The sequence below is a fragment of the Copadichromis virginalis genome, linkage group LG6 (assembly GCF_057382275.1).
Source record: "Copadichromis virginalis isolate Kocher_CV1m ecotype Utaka linkage group LG6, C_Virginalis_male_GT1.1, whole genome shotgun sequence".
Classification (NCBI taxonomy): Eukaryota; Metazoa; Chordata; class Actinopteri; order Cichliformes; family Cichlidae; genus Copadichromis; species Copadichromis virginalis.
The window spans coordinates 8,920,230-8,940,922 of record NC_140623.1 but is presented as its reverse complement, the minus strand read 5'-3'; the positions used below and the strand labels follow the sequence as shown (position 1 = coordinate 8,940,922).

General features: G+C 42.0%; 1 protein-coding gene across 1 annotated transcript in view; it reads left to right on the top strand.

Moving 5' to 3' along the window:
- LOC146707141 (voltage-dependent T-type calcium channel subunit alpha-1I-like) overlaps positions 1–20,693 on the top strand; it is a 186,873-nt gene that overhangs the window by 160,381 nt on the left and 5,799 nt on the right. Inside the window, exons 32-34 of the mRNA XM_085458476.1 lie at positions 11,457–11,597; positions 13,694–13,828; positions 15,166–15,340. Coding sequence (XP_085314602.1) covers positions 11,457–11,597; positions 13,694–13,828; positions 15,166–15,340 — 451 coding nt within the window. The remainder of the gene's footprint in view (positions 1–11,456; positions 11,598–13,693; positions 13,829–15,165; positions 15,341–20,693) is intronic.

Genomic DNA, 20,693 nt, shown 5'->3' with positions numbered 1-20,693 from the left:
AAAGACAGGTGGTGGTCCTGCACCCCCTCGTCAACAAGTTGGTTAAGTAAATAATACCCTCACGGGAATATCGATATCTCTCTATGAGCACACTGTCGCGCTGAGCTAAAGGATCCTGTCTGTCCCGCAATATATGCTGAATTCTGAGGACTCTCCTTATCAATCTTGCACCTTCCACAATGGGTTGGTCGCGTATACGGACAGGACATGGCTGCGACAGGCTTCCCAAATCCACCTTCGCTTTTATAGCCGTGGTCTCTCATCTTGATTACACGAAGTAATTTACAATTACTACTCTGAAATATGAATTACATCTGTAATAATCACATACATGTAATAGAATGTTAATAGTACATTTCCCTTTTTTAGGAAATGACCTGTATGTATCTGTGTGACATCAATAAAAGGATCAAGTGCTGCATTATCTTTAGTTACATTGATAATATTTATTTATGGTGAAACAGTGGAAAAATATCGCTGTTGCTTTCGTATAAATGAAGCGGACATACCTGCGTGGCCGCGATCTAATCCTGTTTACATAAAGTAAACCTGCTCCCGAGCAGGTTTACGCTTACGGCTCTGTTGCTATGACAGCAAGTCCCGGATGAGCTTCGGGGAACCGACTGATCCAGGATCACGCGAAATCGTCAACAATCTAATCCGGCTAACCTACTTAGCGAGGTACGAAGAACGGGCCCCTGAATGCTAGGCTGTCCTATTCTCTGAGAACACACAAGCATATTTCCAAATGATTATGCAGAATAGAGTTACAAGTACAGGAAGCTTTCTGGAAGAGCACTATGGACCCTCGCCGGGCTCCTGGTGTTAATCTTTTTTGTTTCATTTATTTGTTTTATTTTATTAATCGTGTTCTTATCAGAGTAGTTATTATGGTAGAGCAGACAGGTTGGTGAGGGACGAATTCGTAATACAGCCATTCACACTGATTACATCATTTTACTGGATTAATTTGCATCCAGTGAAATTATAAATTAGATGTTTGTTTGTTTGTTTGTTTTTTTAAATAAATAGAGCACCAATCAGACCAATAGACCAATCACAATACTGCATTTGCCAACGAGTGTGCTTGTAGCTCAAACTGCATTTGAATATGGAAATAGTTAAATAATAACTTATTTATTTGTTTTGTATGAAAACAGTAAGTAGACAGCTTTAACTTCTGGGTCAAACCATGAAATTCCCCCTGCTCCTGACATCTCATGACAATCGGATGAACCCACAATCTCAGTTTCCTCCTTTTCTTGTTTAGAACCACATCATCAGCACTTGATGTCAACATTTTTTGAGAACAAATTTGAATGTGTCTATAGACGTGACATGACAAGTTGGGATCTGAAAAATTCAACATTTCTGTGTGTAATGACCTTTATAAGAATATATATGTGGACATTTTTGTAATTTTGGTTAAAAAAAAAAAAGATTGTGAAAATGTTGAATTAGTCAAGTGTATTTGGGCAAACAGTGGCTCATTCAGTAACGGGAAGACTGGTGTCAGTCCCTGGTCCCTCTAGAAGCCCCAGAACTGTCCCCGATAAGTCACTGTAGCATGAAGTTGTGTGTGGACGTCAAATATATGAAGTCAGTGTGTCTCACACTGAATGAATGGGTGATTTGGTCGTGTAATGCAGAGTGCTTTGAGTGGTCAATAAGACTGAAAAGCACTATGTAAATTGGATCCATTAACTGTTTTGTTCAGTCCTAATGTAAAATACTGATTATAGAAGCTTTTAACTTAAGATTGCTTAGTGACTGTGCCATTAAATCTAATTAACTGTATATAGTAACTAAACTTGCACTCCCAGCACATTGTGCTCTTTTACTTCTTTTTTTTTTTTTTTTTGCTGCCTTTAGCTTAATGAACCCTTTAAGTTCTTTCTTGCTGAGGCTAAAAAAGACTTAAAACTAGATTAAAGAGTGAACTGAGATGCACTGCATTGCTAAAAAAAATGCAACTTTTATACAGGGACAGCCTCATTTTACTCATTTTTATTAACTTGTTCACCATGATTATAAGTTTTATTATGTCTAATATGTTCAGAGGCAGATCCACACTGTCACTATAACATTTTTTCTTCTTTCTCCTGTTGACATTAAGCTCAGATTACTTTTAATAACTCATGTCCCCCAGCTTGTACCAATAATCAACCCTGCAGGTATGATGCATCTCATTCCTTTTGACGATCCTTACAGATACTGGAATCAGATTACTTTTTGGGCGCTGTGTGGACCTAATTAACCCAAGTGATCTTCTGTACTTTGGCTCATCTGAAAGGAAATTAACATTGTCACCCATCTGAAGAATGACATTGAATCAAAGGGTAAGCAATCAGAGCCGAGGGAACGGTGGCAGAGGCTGACTTTGGAATGGTTAAAGACACAGTGAGCTTGTGAGTGGGTGGCGTCTCATTGTGCTTATAGCTCATTGTCTGTCAGCCTAATGTTATTTTTAACCAGAAACGCAGTAAAAGATGGATGAAACGGGAAAGGGGAGGAACTCTTTTCATGAGCCTTTTTTTAGCTGCACTGTATTATTAATCTTCATTCTGATTAGCAGGGAAACAGCTTTTTTTTAAAAGAAATTAGATCAAAAGCACCAAGGGCCTGTTCTTATGTGTATTTATATTGCCACATTCTTTGCAATCAAAAATGCAGTCATAGCAAATATGACTGAAATAAAACAACTGTATTTTGCCAGTAAGACATTTTTAAGCAATATTTTTTAAGTATAAAACCATAAATTAAAGTTCAGAAACCTCATTCACACCGGCTTAGAGACCGGTCGCAGCAATCATAGCATGAGAGAAAAGTGTGTATTCCTGATTGGAAATTATGGAAGCTGTTGGCCGTCATTACTGGCTAAAGCCTCTGTTATGCACACCTAGAGACCTGTGAATGACATCCTGGCAACGACCAGTTGCTAGCTTCGTGGAATGAATTACCATGGCTGAACAGCTGCATCCAAGCCTTACGCAATGCAAAGTGTCGGATGCAGTGGTGTAAAGCACACCACCACTAGACGCTAGAGCAGTAATGAGCGGAAATCCTAATCTAAAGAACGACTCTGGGTTTAGTAGTTGGAAAACGGTACTTGTCTGACTGCATGCTGCTAATTGTAAAGTTTGGTGGAGGAGGGATTATCGTGTGAGGTTGCTTTTCATGAGTTGGGCTCAGCCTTTAGTTACGTTGGAAGGGACACTTCAACAGACATTTTGGTCAATTTCATGCTCCCAACTTTGTGGGAACAGTTTGCACATGCCCGCTTCCTGTTCCAGTGCGGTCATGTTGGAAAACTACGAAGACTACAAAGAACCATGTTAAAATTTTGTCAGGATGAAAAAGATTTGTATCGTGACCAGTGCCAAAAAGGTTCTTTTCTTATTGCTATACGAAATGATCTCCTTATATAAAAATGCACGATTTTCATAAAAGGAAATGTTTTTAGATGATAACATACAATACAATAACATCCTCTTAACACCGTCTGGACCCAGATCATGGCGTGAGCATGGTTTAAATTTGGTTCTGAAGCTTTATTTCTTTTCACACTGTTATTTCTGGCCTTTGTAATTAAAAAGCTATTAATGCATTTCTGTAAAATGTAAATGAAATCAAATAATGGTAACCAGGCAGTTATTATTTATCACCCCATAAAAGTGTTTTTCACTCTTGGAGCTGCTGACTTTCCCTTTCCGAGGCCCTGTGAGATTCATACTGACTAATTACAACCCAGCGTGCATCCACTTAATGACAATTGATTGCCTTTTTTTTTCTCCCAAATGTTTTGTTTTCAAATCACCATGAACATCTAGTAATGGAGCCATTACAAAGTGAAGTCTTTCTGAGAGCATGAATAATGCAACAGTAAAATAATATTGTTCTGGCTTTTTTTTTTTTAAGTGTTTTATTTGAAATTATCTCAGTCCAAACGCTCTACTCTTTATGTGAAGTTTAAGCACATCTTGTATGGCTGTACTCTTCCCTGCATGTAGGCTGTAAGGTAAGGCTGGAATTCTGCACAAGAGCTGTTGATTTTTATCATTATTGGTACATAACACCACAGAGACAGGCAGAAGAAATTTGCAGTGATGCAGCATTATTTCTTTTAAGGACTCTCTTCATGTGAGCTGTACATCAATTTCCTAAATACCCAACTGTCTCCACAGGGAGCCTAGACTCTTTCAGACAGCGATTCTGTGACCATTCAGCATGTATGCAGTGATAAGACTGAAATACATTTTAATGAGCATTGTGTTTCTCTTGGCTTGTTTTCCCTCTTCTGTTGTATTTTTTTTTCATTTCCTTATCTGTAGGGGAATACACCATATGGGTCTACTAACTGCTGATATGTGTTCTTGTTGGTAGGCACTCTACTGTGTAAGCTCTCACTGTGTTGTTGCTATTTGCAGCAGAACTAAAAATATTAAATAAATAGGGCTGCAGCACTCCAATGCCTCTCTTTTTTTTTTTCGCCTGTCCCGTTTGGTTCTTTTGCCATCAGAATTATTGTCTAAAGGCAAAGAAAGATGCCCAATGGATTTACTTTACCAAATTGACCATCCCAGCCTTGCCGTATTGGTCTATTTGATTCACCTTTGTTTTTATTGTTTATTTTATTTTATTTTCACTTGCTACACACGGGACAGACATGACTGGGGGAAAGAAAGGGGAGAAAGAAAGAGGGAAAGAAAAACAGCGGGGAAGAGGAAAGTGATAAAGGGCAAAAAACAAAAACCAACAAAACAAACAGACAAAAAATACCTATATCAATCACCTGGATCACCTGCTGAGAAAGAAAAAAGAGAAAACAAGCAAAAAAAAAGAGCAATATAATAAACAACATCATCGCGATGACCTATGTGAATATAACAGTAAATATTAAATATTGAATATTATTGTGCAGCACGTAGGATCAACAGCGCACAGTGTGCTTTGAGGTAGGAGCCAAAAAGGGTGTAGTTTGTGTGTGTGAGCACCCGTGTGTACACCTGTGAGCATGAGTGCGCTTGTATTTAAAAGGTTCCTTCATGTAATGATCTGCTAGAGGGTGTGGGGAGCCACAGCCCCGTCCTCCAGGGTATGAAGCAGGTATGGAGGAGATCCAGGCTCCACACATCCAGAGGCCCTCAGAGCACCAGAGACCAAGGAAGACCAACGGAGGGGCAACCGTGCCACTCTCCCGGAAAGAGCTGAAGAGCCCCAAATGAGGGGGGGTTGCAGTGACGTGCCCGTGAGCTCTGCCTGCAGCCAGCTGTGCCAGAGTGACTGAGCCCCAGGCCGAGAGGCCGAGGGCACCCCACCCCCCGAAGGGGCCCGAGCGAGCCCCAGGCTCCAGGCCCTGACAAGCAGCCACCGGTGCGTACCTGGACGCCCATCCCTGGACACCAAGAACCACCAATGCACTGGCAGGGAGAGTGTTGGTAGGGGGAGATAGGCCTCCATACCTTGGAGGGCCTGAGATGTCCCCAAAGAGGTGGCGTCTGATACCCGGCCTGACATATAGATACAGACAAACAGGCACACACAGATACAAACATCCATTCCCACCCTGATGCTCTCATATGCAAATACTCAGCACTCACCCAACGTGGAGAAAGACATAAATAGACACTGTACACTCAATCACACTCCCCAAGCGTACTCTATACCCCAGGTCTAGGTACCCTTGCCCCTAGAGGGGGAAACATCACCCAGACCCAGTGTTACCCTTTTCCCTGGGGTGGAGAGAAGCAGACCGCCCCGACTCTGCAGCAGCAGGGAGGCCCCACATTCCAGACCCCAATCGGACGGCCAGCTCCTCCTCCCAGGCCCCCCGCTCCAACAGGCAGCAGAGAACGGGTGTGTGTGAAAACTCCAAACCTCCCTCATACACCCTGATGGTCATCTGGATGCCGTGTAGCATGCCCACCCCCAAGGACTTATATGTATGTGTTATGAGAGAGTGAGTAATGTGAATGTCTAAGTTGTGGGATAAAATTGAGGCACAGGCAGCCAGAAGGGGACAGAGGGGGGGATGCCTCCCCTGCACCCTGGTGACACAACTTTACCCCAAGACCCTGCATGTGTGGGTGATTGTGGTGGAGCGCGAAGAGGGAGGCAGCTGGAGATCCCCCGCTGACCCCAGTAGGCACCCCCATACTCTGGAACCCACCAGGGCAAGGGGGCCCAGGCCCATCCAGACCGGGGCCCAATTCAGCAGCACCGCCCAGCCCCACAGAGCCCGGGACAGCCCACTTGACCCCACCACAGAGAAAACTGCACCACCACCCCGTCATCCACTCATCTTCAAGACTACACAAGACAATAGACACCCAGGCTGAGATCTTCCTCCACCTCTCCAATATCTCTCCCTCACCTGCAGAGTGAGTTCCTGGAGAGAGGAGACCTCCTGCAAGATGTAACAGCCTCCCCCACCAGTTGAAGAGCCCCACAGGTGGCTCGATACACTGGTGGCACCCCGCGCCAGGGCTGAGCCCCCATACACCCACCCGCCCACAACCCCGACACACCAGCCAGGGCCCCAGCCCGGAGATGGGGTACCCCCAGAACCCCAGGCCCACATATGGGCAGCCAGGCTACCAGGTCAGTAACCCACGTCTGTGAGCACAGACCCTCCCCTGGCCCCGTTGCACGCATCCATGAGGAAACCATCACCTAAGAGCCAACAGAGCCCTTAACAGGCCATGACCGCAACCCTGGGTTGAGCCCTCCCAATGCCTCTTAATTGAATAGTTTAATTCAAGCCTCAATCACACAGGTGTAGAAACTGGTTGCTACGGAAAAATATGTATTCCCTAAGCAGTTAGCAAGTGGTTGCTGCAGGTTGTGCAGCAAACACTCGCTGGGCCAACATCTGGCTGTCCCAGATGTTGGCCCAGCCTTTAACACTTCAAGGTTTAGGAGTCCCATAAGGTTGATTGTGTTTATCTGGACGTAACGTTTTCAGTAGGAGAAACATTTCATCACTCATCTAAGTGACTTCTTCAGTCTCGGCTAACTGCAGGTTTCCCCAACCTTATAAACAGTACATTTGCATAATGACTGAAACTACCCACTGAATGAACAATGGGGCTGTGAGGTCAGTTCCTTAATCATTGATATGCAAACTATGAGACCATTGCTCAACAACCAGTGATCATAGCCCATTGATCAGTGGTTTGAATGAGTCACAAAATGTTTCTCTCACTGAAAACGCTACGTCCAGATGAACAGAATCAACCTTTTGGGATTTACGTACCTGGATGATTGAGCATGCATCAAGACAAGGTTTAGGAGTGTTTATGGGAATCTTTGACTATTCTTAAGAAGCACATTTGTGAGGTCAGATACTGATGATGGACCAGAAGGCGTGGCTTGCAGTTTACACACTGTTAGAATGATCAAAAAGCTGACTTGGGTTAGAAGAAATGGATCTGAGTGTAGGGCACAAAATCTAAAGAAGGTTGCACTAAGTCCTGTTCAGACTGGATTTCTGGATGAAAGAATATATACAGAGAAAGACATTGAGTCAAACAGCATCATGGGCAGCATTTACCACAACCAAGGACCCCAGCTGAGCCAATCAATCAGACTGCCTTACCCCATGCTGCGCATCTGTCAGCACATGAAACAATGTGTATGTGTTGCTCACAGTATATCAGTGGGTGCTGCCACAGACTGGCAATCAGCTGCGGTTCACCTCTTCACCTCACACCCTTTATCAGGTACTCCTATATGAAGAGAAATGGGAACAAAAAGCAGGTCCTGGAGGGAATGGGGAGTCTTGAACTTTAGACATGCGGTAAGGAGACTTCGGGGTTCAGGGCTAAGAGTGAGAAAGTGAGTAGTACCCTGGGAAACAAGACAAAGTGAGAGAAATAATATTTAAAAGACAGAAAAACAAAGGAGGAGATGCAAAAGAACAAGTTGTTTTTCACAGATTTAAACAGGATTGTGTTCATCAAAGGGAGAAACCTCTGAATAAAGAGACATTTATTTTTTACGTACAGTAAGTCTATCATCAAGGGTGTAATCAGTAGCAGAAAAGGCCAAGCCAGTGTTGATCACAACATACTGCTATCCCGCCTTCAACACTGTGTCGGTTTAAAGGGCACTGTCTTAAAGTTTTTCCAGTCCTATTTGAATAATAGGAGTTTTTCTGTTCACCTTGGTGAACTGTCATCTCCCAGAGCTCCTTTAACCTGTGGCGTACCTCAGGGGTCCATACTAGGCCCCCTGTTGTTTATTCTGTACTTGCTCCCTCTGGGCGATGTGCTCCGTAAACATAATGTGTCCTTCCACATCTTTGCCGATGATATTCAGATCTACCTCCCTCTGAGGTTGAACTGCAATGTTTCTTTGCAGCCGCTACTCTCCTGCTTGTCTGACATTAAGACTTGGATGACTCTTAACTTCTTACACCTTAATGAAAGCAAAACTGAAGTCATTGTGTTTGGGCTTCCTAAAGATCCCAACTTCTCTCTTGACTTTTTGGGACCCCTAACCTCCGATTGCACTTCTTCCATTAAGAGTCTTGGTGTTATTTTTGACAATGCTTTTAAACTTGATAAACAAATCAGCTCTGTAGTTAAGGGATCTTTTTATCATTTGCGGATTTTAGCCAAAGTCAAGTCTTACCTTTGCAGGAACGATCTAGAAAGAGTGGTCCATGCTTTTATTACTTCACGGCTAGACTACTGCAATTCCCTCTATGCTGGCCTAGATCGTTCCTGTCTACATCGCCTTCAACTGGTGCAGAACGCTGCCGCTCGCCTGTTGACCGGTTCAAAAAAAGAGACCACATCACTCCGGTTCTCTGCTCTCTCCACTGGCTCCCAGTTGCCTTTAGGATTGATTTTAAAATCTTATTGCTGGCTTTTAAGGTTTTAAATGGCACTGCACCTTCTTACCTGTCAGAACTCCTTAGTACTTATCGCCCCAGGAGATCTTTGAGGTCAGCCGACCTGATGCTTTTAGATGTTCCCAGGTATAAATTAAAGACAAAGGGAGAGAGGGCGTTTGCTGTGGCTGCACCCAGACTGTGGAACAGTTTACCTCCTCACGTCAGACTCTCCAAAAGCCTAGAAACTTTTAAAACCGCTCTTAAAACTCACCTCTTTTCATTGGCTTTTAGAAAGGTTTAATTTATTTGTTTTATATATTTTTATTTTATTTTTATCAGCGAGGTGTTATTACGAAATTGTGTTCTATTGTATTTTTATCTGTATTTACTGTACAGCACTTTGGTCAGCCTTGGTTGTTTTTAAATGTGCTCTATAAATAAACTTGACTTGACTTGACTTGACAGTGTTGGACGGACCTTAAACCTGCTTTTTTTTAAAATGCCCATGTCCTCTGGCTGCAAACGAAGGTCTGTTTGAATAGAAATTGATGAGAAAATTACCCTACTGACCTCAGTAAAGCTTTTACTATTGAAGTTACAGCCTCATTTGCCTGTTTCAGATCTTGTAACAATCCTCATTACTTTTAATGATTATGGCTCTTCTTCTGCTTCTTTCGGTTGCTTCCTTTATGGGTCACCACAGCAGATCATCTGCCTCCATCTCATCTTATGCCGACCATCCTCTTCTGTCACACCAACCCTCGGCATGGCCTCCTTCAATTCAATTCAATTCAAGACCCTTTGTTCAGTATATTCACTATCCCAGCTCAGCCTTGCCTCTCTAACTTTCTCTTCATCTGCTCAACCTGAGCTCTCCCTCCAATCTGCTCTTTTCTAATCTTGCCCAATCGGGCCACTCCCAATGAAAATCCAAACATCTTCAACTCTGCCACCATCTCAGCCTCCTGGCCTTTTCTTAGTGCCATCGTCTCCAAACCATACATCATTGCAGGTCTCACTACCATTTGTAAACCTTCGTTTTCACTCTTGCTGCTATCCTTCTGTCACAAATCATCCCTGACACTCGGCTCCACCCACACCCACTGTGGACTGTTACTTTGAACAGTTGATTCCAGGCATTCGAGCTCATCTCTCGTCACAATCTCTACTGCTTGCATTAAACATATGAAGAAAGCAGGCATATACACCTTAAAAACCAAGAAAAATAACTTTGTTTTTATCAAGTTTTTTTAATCAGCTTTCAATAATTACATCATACTGTCTAAAAATCTGTTAAATACTCAAAATTTTGGGAAAGTGAGAAAAGTGGGAATTTTAAGCCAACTAAAGCTCTCATAAAGCAGAGCCTTGTTATCTTAAAGGGATTATGTAATTCATCTTATAATGGTGACATTCATCTGCCCCTTTGGCTCAGAGCAAGGTGGGAAAAAGTCACACATCTCTGTCTGTAACCTGCCAGCAGCGGCTGAAAATAACACCAGCTTCAGTAAATGGTGGTTAATTAAACAACACACCAAAGGATGGAGCTACTTTAAGCTAATCTATCAATTTTTAAAAAAGTCAGTAAGAGGTATTTAATATCTGAAAAGCTGGAAGCAAACGTAAGGTAAAAGCTGAATTTGCCTGACAGGAAGTGACTGAGTGACTTGAGTCTTGAGAAATGAAAAGATGGCGATTCAACAGGAAGTCTGACAATAGAAAAGAGCACAGCCAGATGTTGAGTTAACTTGACACAAAGACAGATGTTTGCAGTATTTGTAGTAGTTACTGACAAGGATGTTTTTTAATTATTTAAAGTAATGAAGAATGATGAAAATGGTTAGATGTTATCTATCTATATTAGATTTATCAAGGGGGAAATAATAAAGTAGTAGTTTTAAAAATATGAATATTACTCACTCTTATCAAACTTATTAGTAATATTGTTTGTAGCCGTAATAGAAGATTGGAGAGTAGGAGTGATAGTGGAAGTACTATTTGCATTAGTATTACTATTTGTTTATTTATATACAAAAGTGCCAAAAGTACAGACATGCACTTAAGTAGAAGTACAGATACTAGTGCTGAAAACTACATGTGATCAGCTGTCCCGGGCCACCGCTCTGAGGTTTACTGCTGTTTCTGGACATACACAACTGATTTAACAAGATGTGAGCGGATGTTTTATAAGTGTTTGTAGTTGATTTCCATCCTCTACACTGACAGCACACTGTTTATTCTGTCTTTGTAATAAACAGTTTTTAGTTGGTATGAAGATCGAATTCAATGAATCAATCTAAGCATCATCAGCTCAACTTCAAATGTATCTATGCTACACTTGATGTAAGCTAACGCTGACCATGAAACCACAGCCACCGTGCACCAGTTCTTTACTTTAAATACATCACATTTGTTTAAAAATATATTCCTGTTCCCTTTTTTTCTTCAAAAAGGGAGTAAAAGTACAAAGTGGTAGAAAAACCCTACTCAAGTAAAATACAGATACCTGAAATTTATACTTAACTACAATAGCAAAGTGTTTGTATTCGTCACTTTGTTCCCATCTCTGATTATGTATGCCAAATATCAGTGCTGTATTTGTGTGTCTGCATTGCAGGAGAGCCAGTGGCTGGACAGCGTCTCTCTGCTAATTAAGGACTCGTTAGAAGGAGACCTGATCGACAATCTCTCCGGTTCAGTTTTTCACCACTACGGCTCTCCTCCTATCTGCAAAGACTGCAAGAGTCACCCTCAAGAGGTTATCAGCGCTCCACACACACAGACACTCACAAAGCACAACCCTAAACATCTGCTGCCTTCATTTCAAATTTACAAGTCAGTAATAAAGTGCCACTACATCAATTATACAGATGCATATATTCTAAACACTACTAATGCACACACATACAGTGCATATGCAGTATAATGTTTCAGCAGTAAATAAACTGCTGAGCATGTCTTCATTTCACATCACACACATTCACAAATTGGTGAATGTGGCACACTGACTCCTTGTTTCATATAAGTATTTTCCCAGATGTGCAGTAAGGGGCTCTAGATATACTATTACAGTGGTTCCCAAACTTTTTTTGGTAGGCCCCCCTTTGTTTTACAAGAAAAATGTGATTATTCATTGTCATCTTTAACACTAAGGAATTAAAGTAGGAAAAAAACGTTGCATAAGCTGCTTTTATATAAAACACATCATAAATGTAAGTTATGTTTGTCCGAGTGAGATCCCAGCAAGGTTCAAGGAATACAACTTACATATTTTTGTAGTTCTGTAAATACAGATTACACGGTGTGATTGCACTGCGGTGCAATCAAAACATAGTACTATACTGCATTAGGATTTTCATAGCTAGAAGTGCAGCTGAAACTATGTTCAGAATGTCAATTTTTTAGATCATGTGCTCATGAAAAACTGAGAAAATCCATTTTTTATTCCTAAAAGGACTTTTTTTAAATACTGTATTCAATAAATATGTATTGTATGCAATTTAAAATGTATTTTCTATTATCCAGTTTTTATCTGATTTAATCCCATTGAAAATAAAATCAAACACAGTTCTTGCAAAATGTAATTTGCTTTAAAGATAGAGCGGGGCTGTGTTTATTACTACAGGGCAGAATTTGCCTTGTATTAATTTCTGTTGTCTGTAAGGATATTCTTGACATTTCCCCCCCTTGTATAATCATGCCCAAAGGATATACATGGCACCACCAAAATGATGTATGAGTGAGTGAACTCGTCCTGAGTTTTCCTGTAATAGCCATAGCTGTGAAAATCATCAATCACACATGAGAACAAACACCAGTTTCAGCTGAGGTTATTCTTTGTATTTGATATATATAATCTGCAGGGTATGAGTTTCATTTCATGCAAGTGTGTACGTGTGTACATGTATGTATGCGTGTAGGAGTGTAAGTCATTGTATAAGTCACAGTGGTGTGACGCCTGTGTGCTTTAGATACTGTTTCTACATTTCACTCATATCCAAGTCACCTTTAAACTAAAAACTGTATATAAAAGATGGGCACAACCACTGTGACATTACTCATGGGTTTGTGGATATTTTAAGGGCAGTATTGACTGACAATGACTTTTTTTGTTTTTGTTTAGTTTTTTTTTACTGAGAAGCTAACATTAGCTGGTAGCATTCCATGCTAGTCGGTTCTGTTTAGACTCATACATGCCAACCCTCCCAATTTTTCCGGGATAATCCCAAATTTCAGTGCCCCTCCCGTAAATCTCTCGGAGCCACCATTCTCCCGAATTTCTCCTGGTTTTCAACCCGGACAACAAAAATAAAAAAACACATGCCAGAATTCATAGCGCGGCCCAGCCAATTCCAGTTTCCAACAATAGCGGCAGCTACTTAGTTTTAATATTACTCATATTACTCTTTCTGGGTCGCAAAATAAACTTGTAGCATATTTTCAGGCGAGAATGTAGCTGTGTAAACTTCAAATATCTGAGCCGGGGAGAACAGTGAACTCCCGGCACATCGTTTTCAAACCCCCGCGGTCTTTCGCTACTCAGGTTAAACATGATATATATAAGTCACTTAGATAACCTAAAAATGTTATTGTTTGACTTTTTTCAGTGTTTCATTTGTTCCTGAGTAAATCAGGAACAAATGATTTTGAATGTCTCCCTAATTCTGAGGTCTCAAGGTTGGCAAGTATGTTTAGACTACCATGGAATGCTACAAGCTAATGTTAGCAATGCTAGAATTTCCAAAGCCTGTATGTATGGGGGGCAGTTGCTGCTGGCTTTTGGCTTCATCATTTCACATCCTGTTGTCAAATTTCAGCTTCAACATGATTGGCTACTGTGTATTTGTGGTACAGGTCCGACTGGCAGAGGTGGAGCAGGCATCGCTGATGTCAGAGCAGCTGTCCGACAAGTCATCGTCTCCAGCTCTGCCTGATGACCTGAGTTTGGATGAAAACAGCAGCTACCAGCTGCTGGTCAGAGACAGCCAGGTATTCTCACACTTACACACCAACACATATGAACATATTCTGTGCTTGCTTGCATCTCTCCCACTTGTATTAAACACATGATACACAAGTAATACACAAACACACCAGTAGTGTGGTGACTCTTACAGAAAGTCAAGCTGAGACGGTTCCCTTTACATATTTTTGGGATTAACAGTACTGGTAAGCTCATTTCAAACTGTATACTCAGTTTAATCTAGAGTAATGCATTATATTCTGTAAAATCACATTCATAGTCTGCGTCCTGTGAGGAACACATATCTTTTTTAAGCTGTTAATGATCTCAGAAAAGCAAGCCTACATCTTGATTTTCAAAAGAAGCATATTAAAAAATATTCATAGCAAAAAAATCAAGTGAGTTTAAAGGTGTGAGCACTGTGTGACATATTTATCTATCAATGTGTACAGAGGATTAGAAATATTAATGAAAAGCGTGTTGGCTGTTTAAAGTTACTAGTATTTTCTTGCTAATCTGAAAGTGATAGCTGAGCCTGCACATGTTCAACTTGTCTGTTTTGATATGTCGACGTTTATTTCATGTCTCTTTTCTATCTTCAAGTTTATCCTTGCTATGGTGCTAAAGGAGTTATTTAAAATGTTTTTCTTGGCCAAGGCGATCAGTAAGGAAAAACATCTATTTGCTGATGCTAGCAACCATGAAATTAACCCTGATAAGTGGGACAGAAATGAACATTAGCTCTAATCACTCATGCCTACACACACACACAGGTAAAATCATGTCATCATAGCCCTTAGGTCTTGCTAATCATTATTAATGACTATTTACATTCTTTACTGCCTAATTAAAACACATGCCTCGCACTGTGCTTTTGACATGGGCACATGGGAGTTTGTACGTATGTTTTCCTGTGTGTGTGTGTGAGTTCGTGAGCATGTCTTTTATATCTCCATCATCACATGAATGCTTCGCTCTCAGCTCACCGACGTTCCACCTGGTCTGTTTCATCCCTGTGGTATTGAAGGCCAGCTCATTTAATCCAGTTTACAACCAACAACAACAGCCAAGCAATTTGAAGCTTTGAAGCCTGCCGTTACTTTCTTTTAACCACCTCCAATTTTAATCAGACTTGTATAGATGGGATATGAAAAGGGAGCTTTTTGAAACTGAAAAACAAATGCTACTCAGATTTCCATTATGATAAGGTGAAATGAAACTCCTCAGTTTGGTGTCTCTCTTGCTCCAGTGAACATCAGTGCGCCTGGATATTTATTCTTTCTAGGTAATTTTTTCCCATCTCCACTTTCAGTCAATCTTCTCCTTTCAAATTCTGCTCTTATTTTCTTCATCTTTCTTTCAGAGGGGCAGCAGTGACTCCCGCAGTTCGGAAGAGTTGCCCAGACAGGCGGGTTACAGAGGGCTTCGTCCCTCCAGCTCAGGAAGCGAGGAGGGTGTTCAGGGGCTGTTTGAAGTGGGCATCCATCATCAGTGCAATCCTGCCTCACCGGAGCAGAAAAGCCCTGCACATGACAAAGGTACTGGCATAAACAAGATGACAGCGCAAGATCAAGGAAGCTGCATGTAGCTCGTAGTGTCCTTCAAAGTGACTACATGTGTGACATACTCAGTGGTAAAATCTACTGGCTTCATGATTTCCAGATTATTTAAAGTACACTGTACTGTATGTGTAGTTACAACTCATCACTTGTCAAATATTTGCCTTTATTTTCTGTATTTTTATCATTTTTTTCTGTATGTAAACTGTGGATTCGTTTTAAAAGTTTCAGGGGTTTTATAAAATAACAAGAAGCAGCAACGCTGAGCTGCCTGTGAAGAGCTGCAGGCAACAAGATGCTCATCTCTAACTTTTCATTCCACCTGCTCCGTGCTATCGACCGCAAATTTGCTCATGCTGTTTACGCCGTGAAACAAGACTGCAGTCCTTCATGGCGCGTTACAAAATTATTGACTGCTTCTTTAAAAATGTTCAACTTTGTGCAGCAGTGCTGTAAATAGATAAAGCAGTTACTCTGTAATTCTGACTGAGTAGCTGCACAACGGGAAGCACTGGGAATTCAGGGAGGTGCGCTTTTACATCACAGCAGTTTTTCAAAAAATATTTGTTCTTTTACACGTAAAGTGATAAACACCTTGAGAGAGAGAAAGTGAGTGGTAATGCATCTCTACCACCAAAAAAGATCAAAGTTGCAAAAAAAACCTTTCTGTTAATTTCTGTTAATAGTTTTCAATTATTAAATAAGAGACTGCCAAGCATAGTCTAAAAAATAATCGTTCTGTAAATCCTACCTTTGTAGATTGTTTTTCATCCAAATGGTTCAATGTAATCTTTCATACACACAAAACACAAAGCAAAAAATAAAGAGTAAAATCAACGGACATATGAGCTTCCTTTATCACACTTATCTGTGCTCTTTCTGACCCTCATTGGTATCAACCACTATGATTTCATTAAGACATGACTTTGGCATTGATGTTAACATTTATAGAAAAGTAAGACTTTTTTACTCGACATCTCTCACATCCTGCATAGTTGATCGACTTCCACTGCAGTTAAAGAAGTGATCGATGAAGCCAGACATAAGGCAGACAGATATGCTAATGAATGACAAGTTAAGGTGCAATTCAACATTGAACACCCCCTGTAACATAACTGCCATCACCAGAACAGACATACTAACTCAGAGGGTCCATTCCATTAATTATTAACCCTCTTACTTACTTATTTAAAATATTTATTCCTAAATGCTCAGATTGGGAGATGAAATGTTTTCACTCCACCTTTAATTTTTCCAAATATGTCTGTGATGTTTGGATGCTCAAGGTCTAATTTGAAATAGAATCCCGTTACAACTTTAATTTCAAGACGATATATCCCTGTGAGAAACTCTCATCTATCTTGAAAATGTAAAAATTGTGTTTGCAGAACAGACAAAATGCAACTTTATCTATATACTTTATATATATATATAAAACACCCAGCGCGCCCCTGCGGGCGGTTTATCCTTCAAGCTCGGGTCCTCTACCAGAGGCCTGGGAGCTTGAGGGTCCTGCGCAGTATCTTAGCTGTTCCCAGGACTGCGCTCTTCTGGACAGAGATCTCCGATGTTATTCCCGGGATCTGCTGGAGCCACTCGCCTAGCTTGGGAGTCACCGCACCTAGTGCTCCGATTACCACGGGGACCACCGTTACCTTCACCCTCCACATCCTCTCGAGCTCTTCTCTGAGCCCTTGGTATTTCTCCAGCTTCTCGTGTTCCTTCTTCCTGATATTGCTGTCATTCGGAACCGCTACATCGATCACTACGGCCGTCTTCTTCTGTTTGTCTACCACCACTATGTCCGGTTGGTTAGCCACCACCATTTTGTCCGTCTGTATCTGGAAGTCCCACAGGATCTTAGCTCGGTCATTCTCCACCACCCTTGGGGGCATCTCCCATTTTGACCTCGGGACTTCTAGGTTATACTCGGCACAGATGTTCCTGTACACTATGCCGGCCACTTGGTTATGGCGTTCCATGTATGCCTTGCCTGCTAGCATCTTGCACCCTGCTGTTATGTGCTGGATTGTCTCTGGGGCATCTTTACACAGCCTGCACCTGGGGTCTTGCCTGGTGTGATAGACCCCAGCCTCTATGGATCTTGTACTCAGAGCTTGTTCTTGTGCTGCCATGATTAGTGCCTCTGTGCTGTCTTTCAGTCCAGCTTTGTCCAGCCACTGGTAGGATTTCTGGATATCAGCCACCTCCTCTATCTGCCGGTGGTACATACCGTGCAGGGGCCTGTCCTTCCATGATGGTTCCTCGTCTCCCTCCTCTTTCTTGGGTTTCTGCTGCCTGAGGTATTCACTGAGCACTCGGTCAGTTGGGGCCATCTTCCCAATGTATTCTTGGATGTTCCTTGTCTCATCCTGGACTGTGGTGCTGACACTCACCAGTCCCCGGCCCCCTTCCTTCCGCTTAGCGTACAGCCTCAGGGTGCTGGACTTGGGGTGAAACCCTCCATGCATGGTAAGGAGCTTTCTTGTCTTTATGTCAGTGGCTTCTATCTCCTCCTTTGGCCAGCCTATTACCCCAGCAGGGTACCTGATCACGGGCAGGGCGTACGTGTTGATGGCCCGGATCTTGTTCTTACCATTCAGCTGACTCCTCAGGACTTGCCTGACCCTCTGCAGGTACTTGGTGGTTGCAGCCTTTCTAGCGGCCTCTTCATGGTTCCCATTTGCCTGCGGGATCCCCAGGTACTTGTAACTGTCCTCTATGTCTGCAATGTTGCCTTCTGGTAGTTCAATCCCCTCAGTTCTGACTACCTTCCCTCTCTTTGTTACCATCCGACTACACTTCTCCAGTCCGAACGACATTCCAATGTCATTGCTGTATAGCCTGGTAGTGTGGATCAGTGAATCGATGTCTCGTTCACTCTTGGCATACAGCTTGATGTCATCCATGTACAGGAGGTGGCTGACAACTGCTCCGTTCCGTAGTCGGTATCCGTAGCCAGTCTTGTTAATGATCTCACTGAGGGGGTTCAGGCCTATGCAGAACAGCAGTGGGGACAGAGCATCTCCTTGGTAGATCCCGCACTTGATGGTAACTTGTGCTATGGGCTTGGAGTTGGCCTCTAGTGTTGTACGCCACATCCCCATTGAGTTCCTGATGAAGGCTCTTAGGGTCCCATTGATCTTGTACAATTCTAGGCATTCCAGTATCCAGCTGTGGGGCATTGAGTCATAGGCCTTCTTGTAATCAATCCAGGCAGTGCACAGGTTGGTCAGTCTGGTCTTGCAGTCTCGGCTGATTGTTCTGTCTACCAGTAGCTGGTGTTTTGCGCCTCTGGTATTCTTGCCAATTCCTTTCTGTGTCCCGCTCATGTATTGACCCATGTGCCTGTTCATCTTAGCCGATATGATGCCTGACAGGAGCTTCCATGTAGTACTGAGGCAGGTTATTGGTCGGTAGTTGGAGGGGACCGGTCCCTTCTTGGGGTCCTTGGGGATCAGGACCGTCCGGCCTTCAGTTAGCCATTCCGGGTGTCTCTCGTTAACTAGCAGCTGGTTCATTTGTGCTGCCAGACGCTCGTGGAGTGCAGTCAGCTTCTTCAGCCAGTAGGCGTGAACCATGTCGGGCCCTGGTGCTGTCCAACTCTTCATACTGGAGACCCTTTCTTGGATATCTGCCACTGTGATGGTCACTGGACCCTGTTCAGGGAGGTCGCTGTGGTCTGCCCTCAGATCCACTAGCCACTGAGCATTGCCGTTATGGGTTGCATCCTTCTCCCATATGCTCTTCCAGTATTGCTCCGTCTCCAGCCTTGGTGGTGCTGTTCTCTTATTGTTCCCTTGCCACTGAGAGTACACCTTTGCTGGTTCTGTGGAGAACAGCTGGTTTATTCTCCTGCCTTCTATCTCTCTGGTGTACCTCCTCAAGCGGCTGGCCAAGGCTGTGAGTCTTTGCTTGGCAGTTTCCAAGGCCTCAGGTATGGACAGCTTGCTGTATTTCTTAGGCACCTTATTTGTCGCACCTTTCTGCAACTCCGTTAGTTGGCTAACCTCCCTCCGTGCTACTTTGATCTTGCCCTCTAGCCTCCTTCTCCATGGAGGGTACTGCCCCTTGTGGCTGTTCAACTTGTAGCCAAGCATCTCACTGATCACTGCTGCCGTATTGTAGATCAGCTTGTTAGTGTCGGTAATCGTGGTTGTAGGTATTGCCCGTAGTGCTGCATTAACATCATCTAGCAGACCTTCTGAGGGTATATATATATATATATATATATATATATATATATATATATATATATATATATATATATATATATATATATATATATATATATATATATTAGTTTATTAAAGTTTATTAAAGTGTGAAAGACATTTAATTGCTTCCTGATAACTTTTAACTTTGAACAGTTCATTGTACTAACTGTATTAATGTCTTTTTGTTCATTTTTCTTATAATATGGTGCAATAACATTTTTAATTAAGTAAGAAAAGAGGTGCCCTGAATGAGGTGTTCAGAATTTAATTTCCGAACAAAGATTACCATCAGATACTTAACCCCACATGGTGGTGTTAGCAGAATGTACAATGAGGTGTGACATTCTGTCGTTTGGCTCGTTACCCTGAAGCTGAAATAATACTTTCTTCTTCATTTAGATTAAGGACACGTTGAGCCATCAGATCACTAACTTGTAAAATGGTTGTGAAGATAAATATAAAGTTTTGTCCATGTTAAGGTGGGAAAATTGAGCTATATTTAAATATATGTGATAATATATTTTAATTCTTTATACATCACTTTCTATGTTGACAATAGAAGAATAGTCTTTTGTAAGTTATAAGATTAGAGCTTTGACCAATTAATCACAAGTTTAACCTTGAAGACTTTGGTGGATGAAGCCAAGTTTTAATGGAATATTAACATGACCCTGCTCTACACGTCCACAATATTTGATCAGAGTTCATTTAAAACTTCGAGCATGACAAAATGACGCACACACATACAAAAGCTACCAAAAACATAACCTCCTTGGCTCAAGGTAGAAATCTTTTTGGGGGGTCTTGCAGCGTAGCCAGTGAGTATCCAGGCCAAGACTTCCATTGGTCAGTGTTCACAAATGTCGATGTTCCAAACAAAAGCTTAGAAAAAACTAAACTGCAGGAAATGTCTGATGGTTTTGAGGTTGGACTTCAGTAAAAGGATTCTTTTGCTCTCCACTGTGATTTTTTGCATGCAGCCAAAACCTGCTACAGCATGATGAGTCATTATAGTAACAAAAGTTTCCTTCATTGCGTAAAAATTCTGCAATTGATGCGTCAACATTTGTTTATAGAGATTGTTTGCAATGTGGTGGAAACATAGATAAGACGGT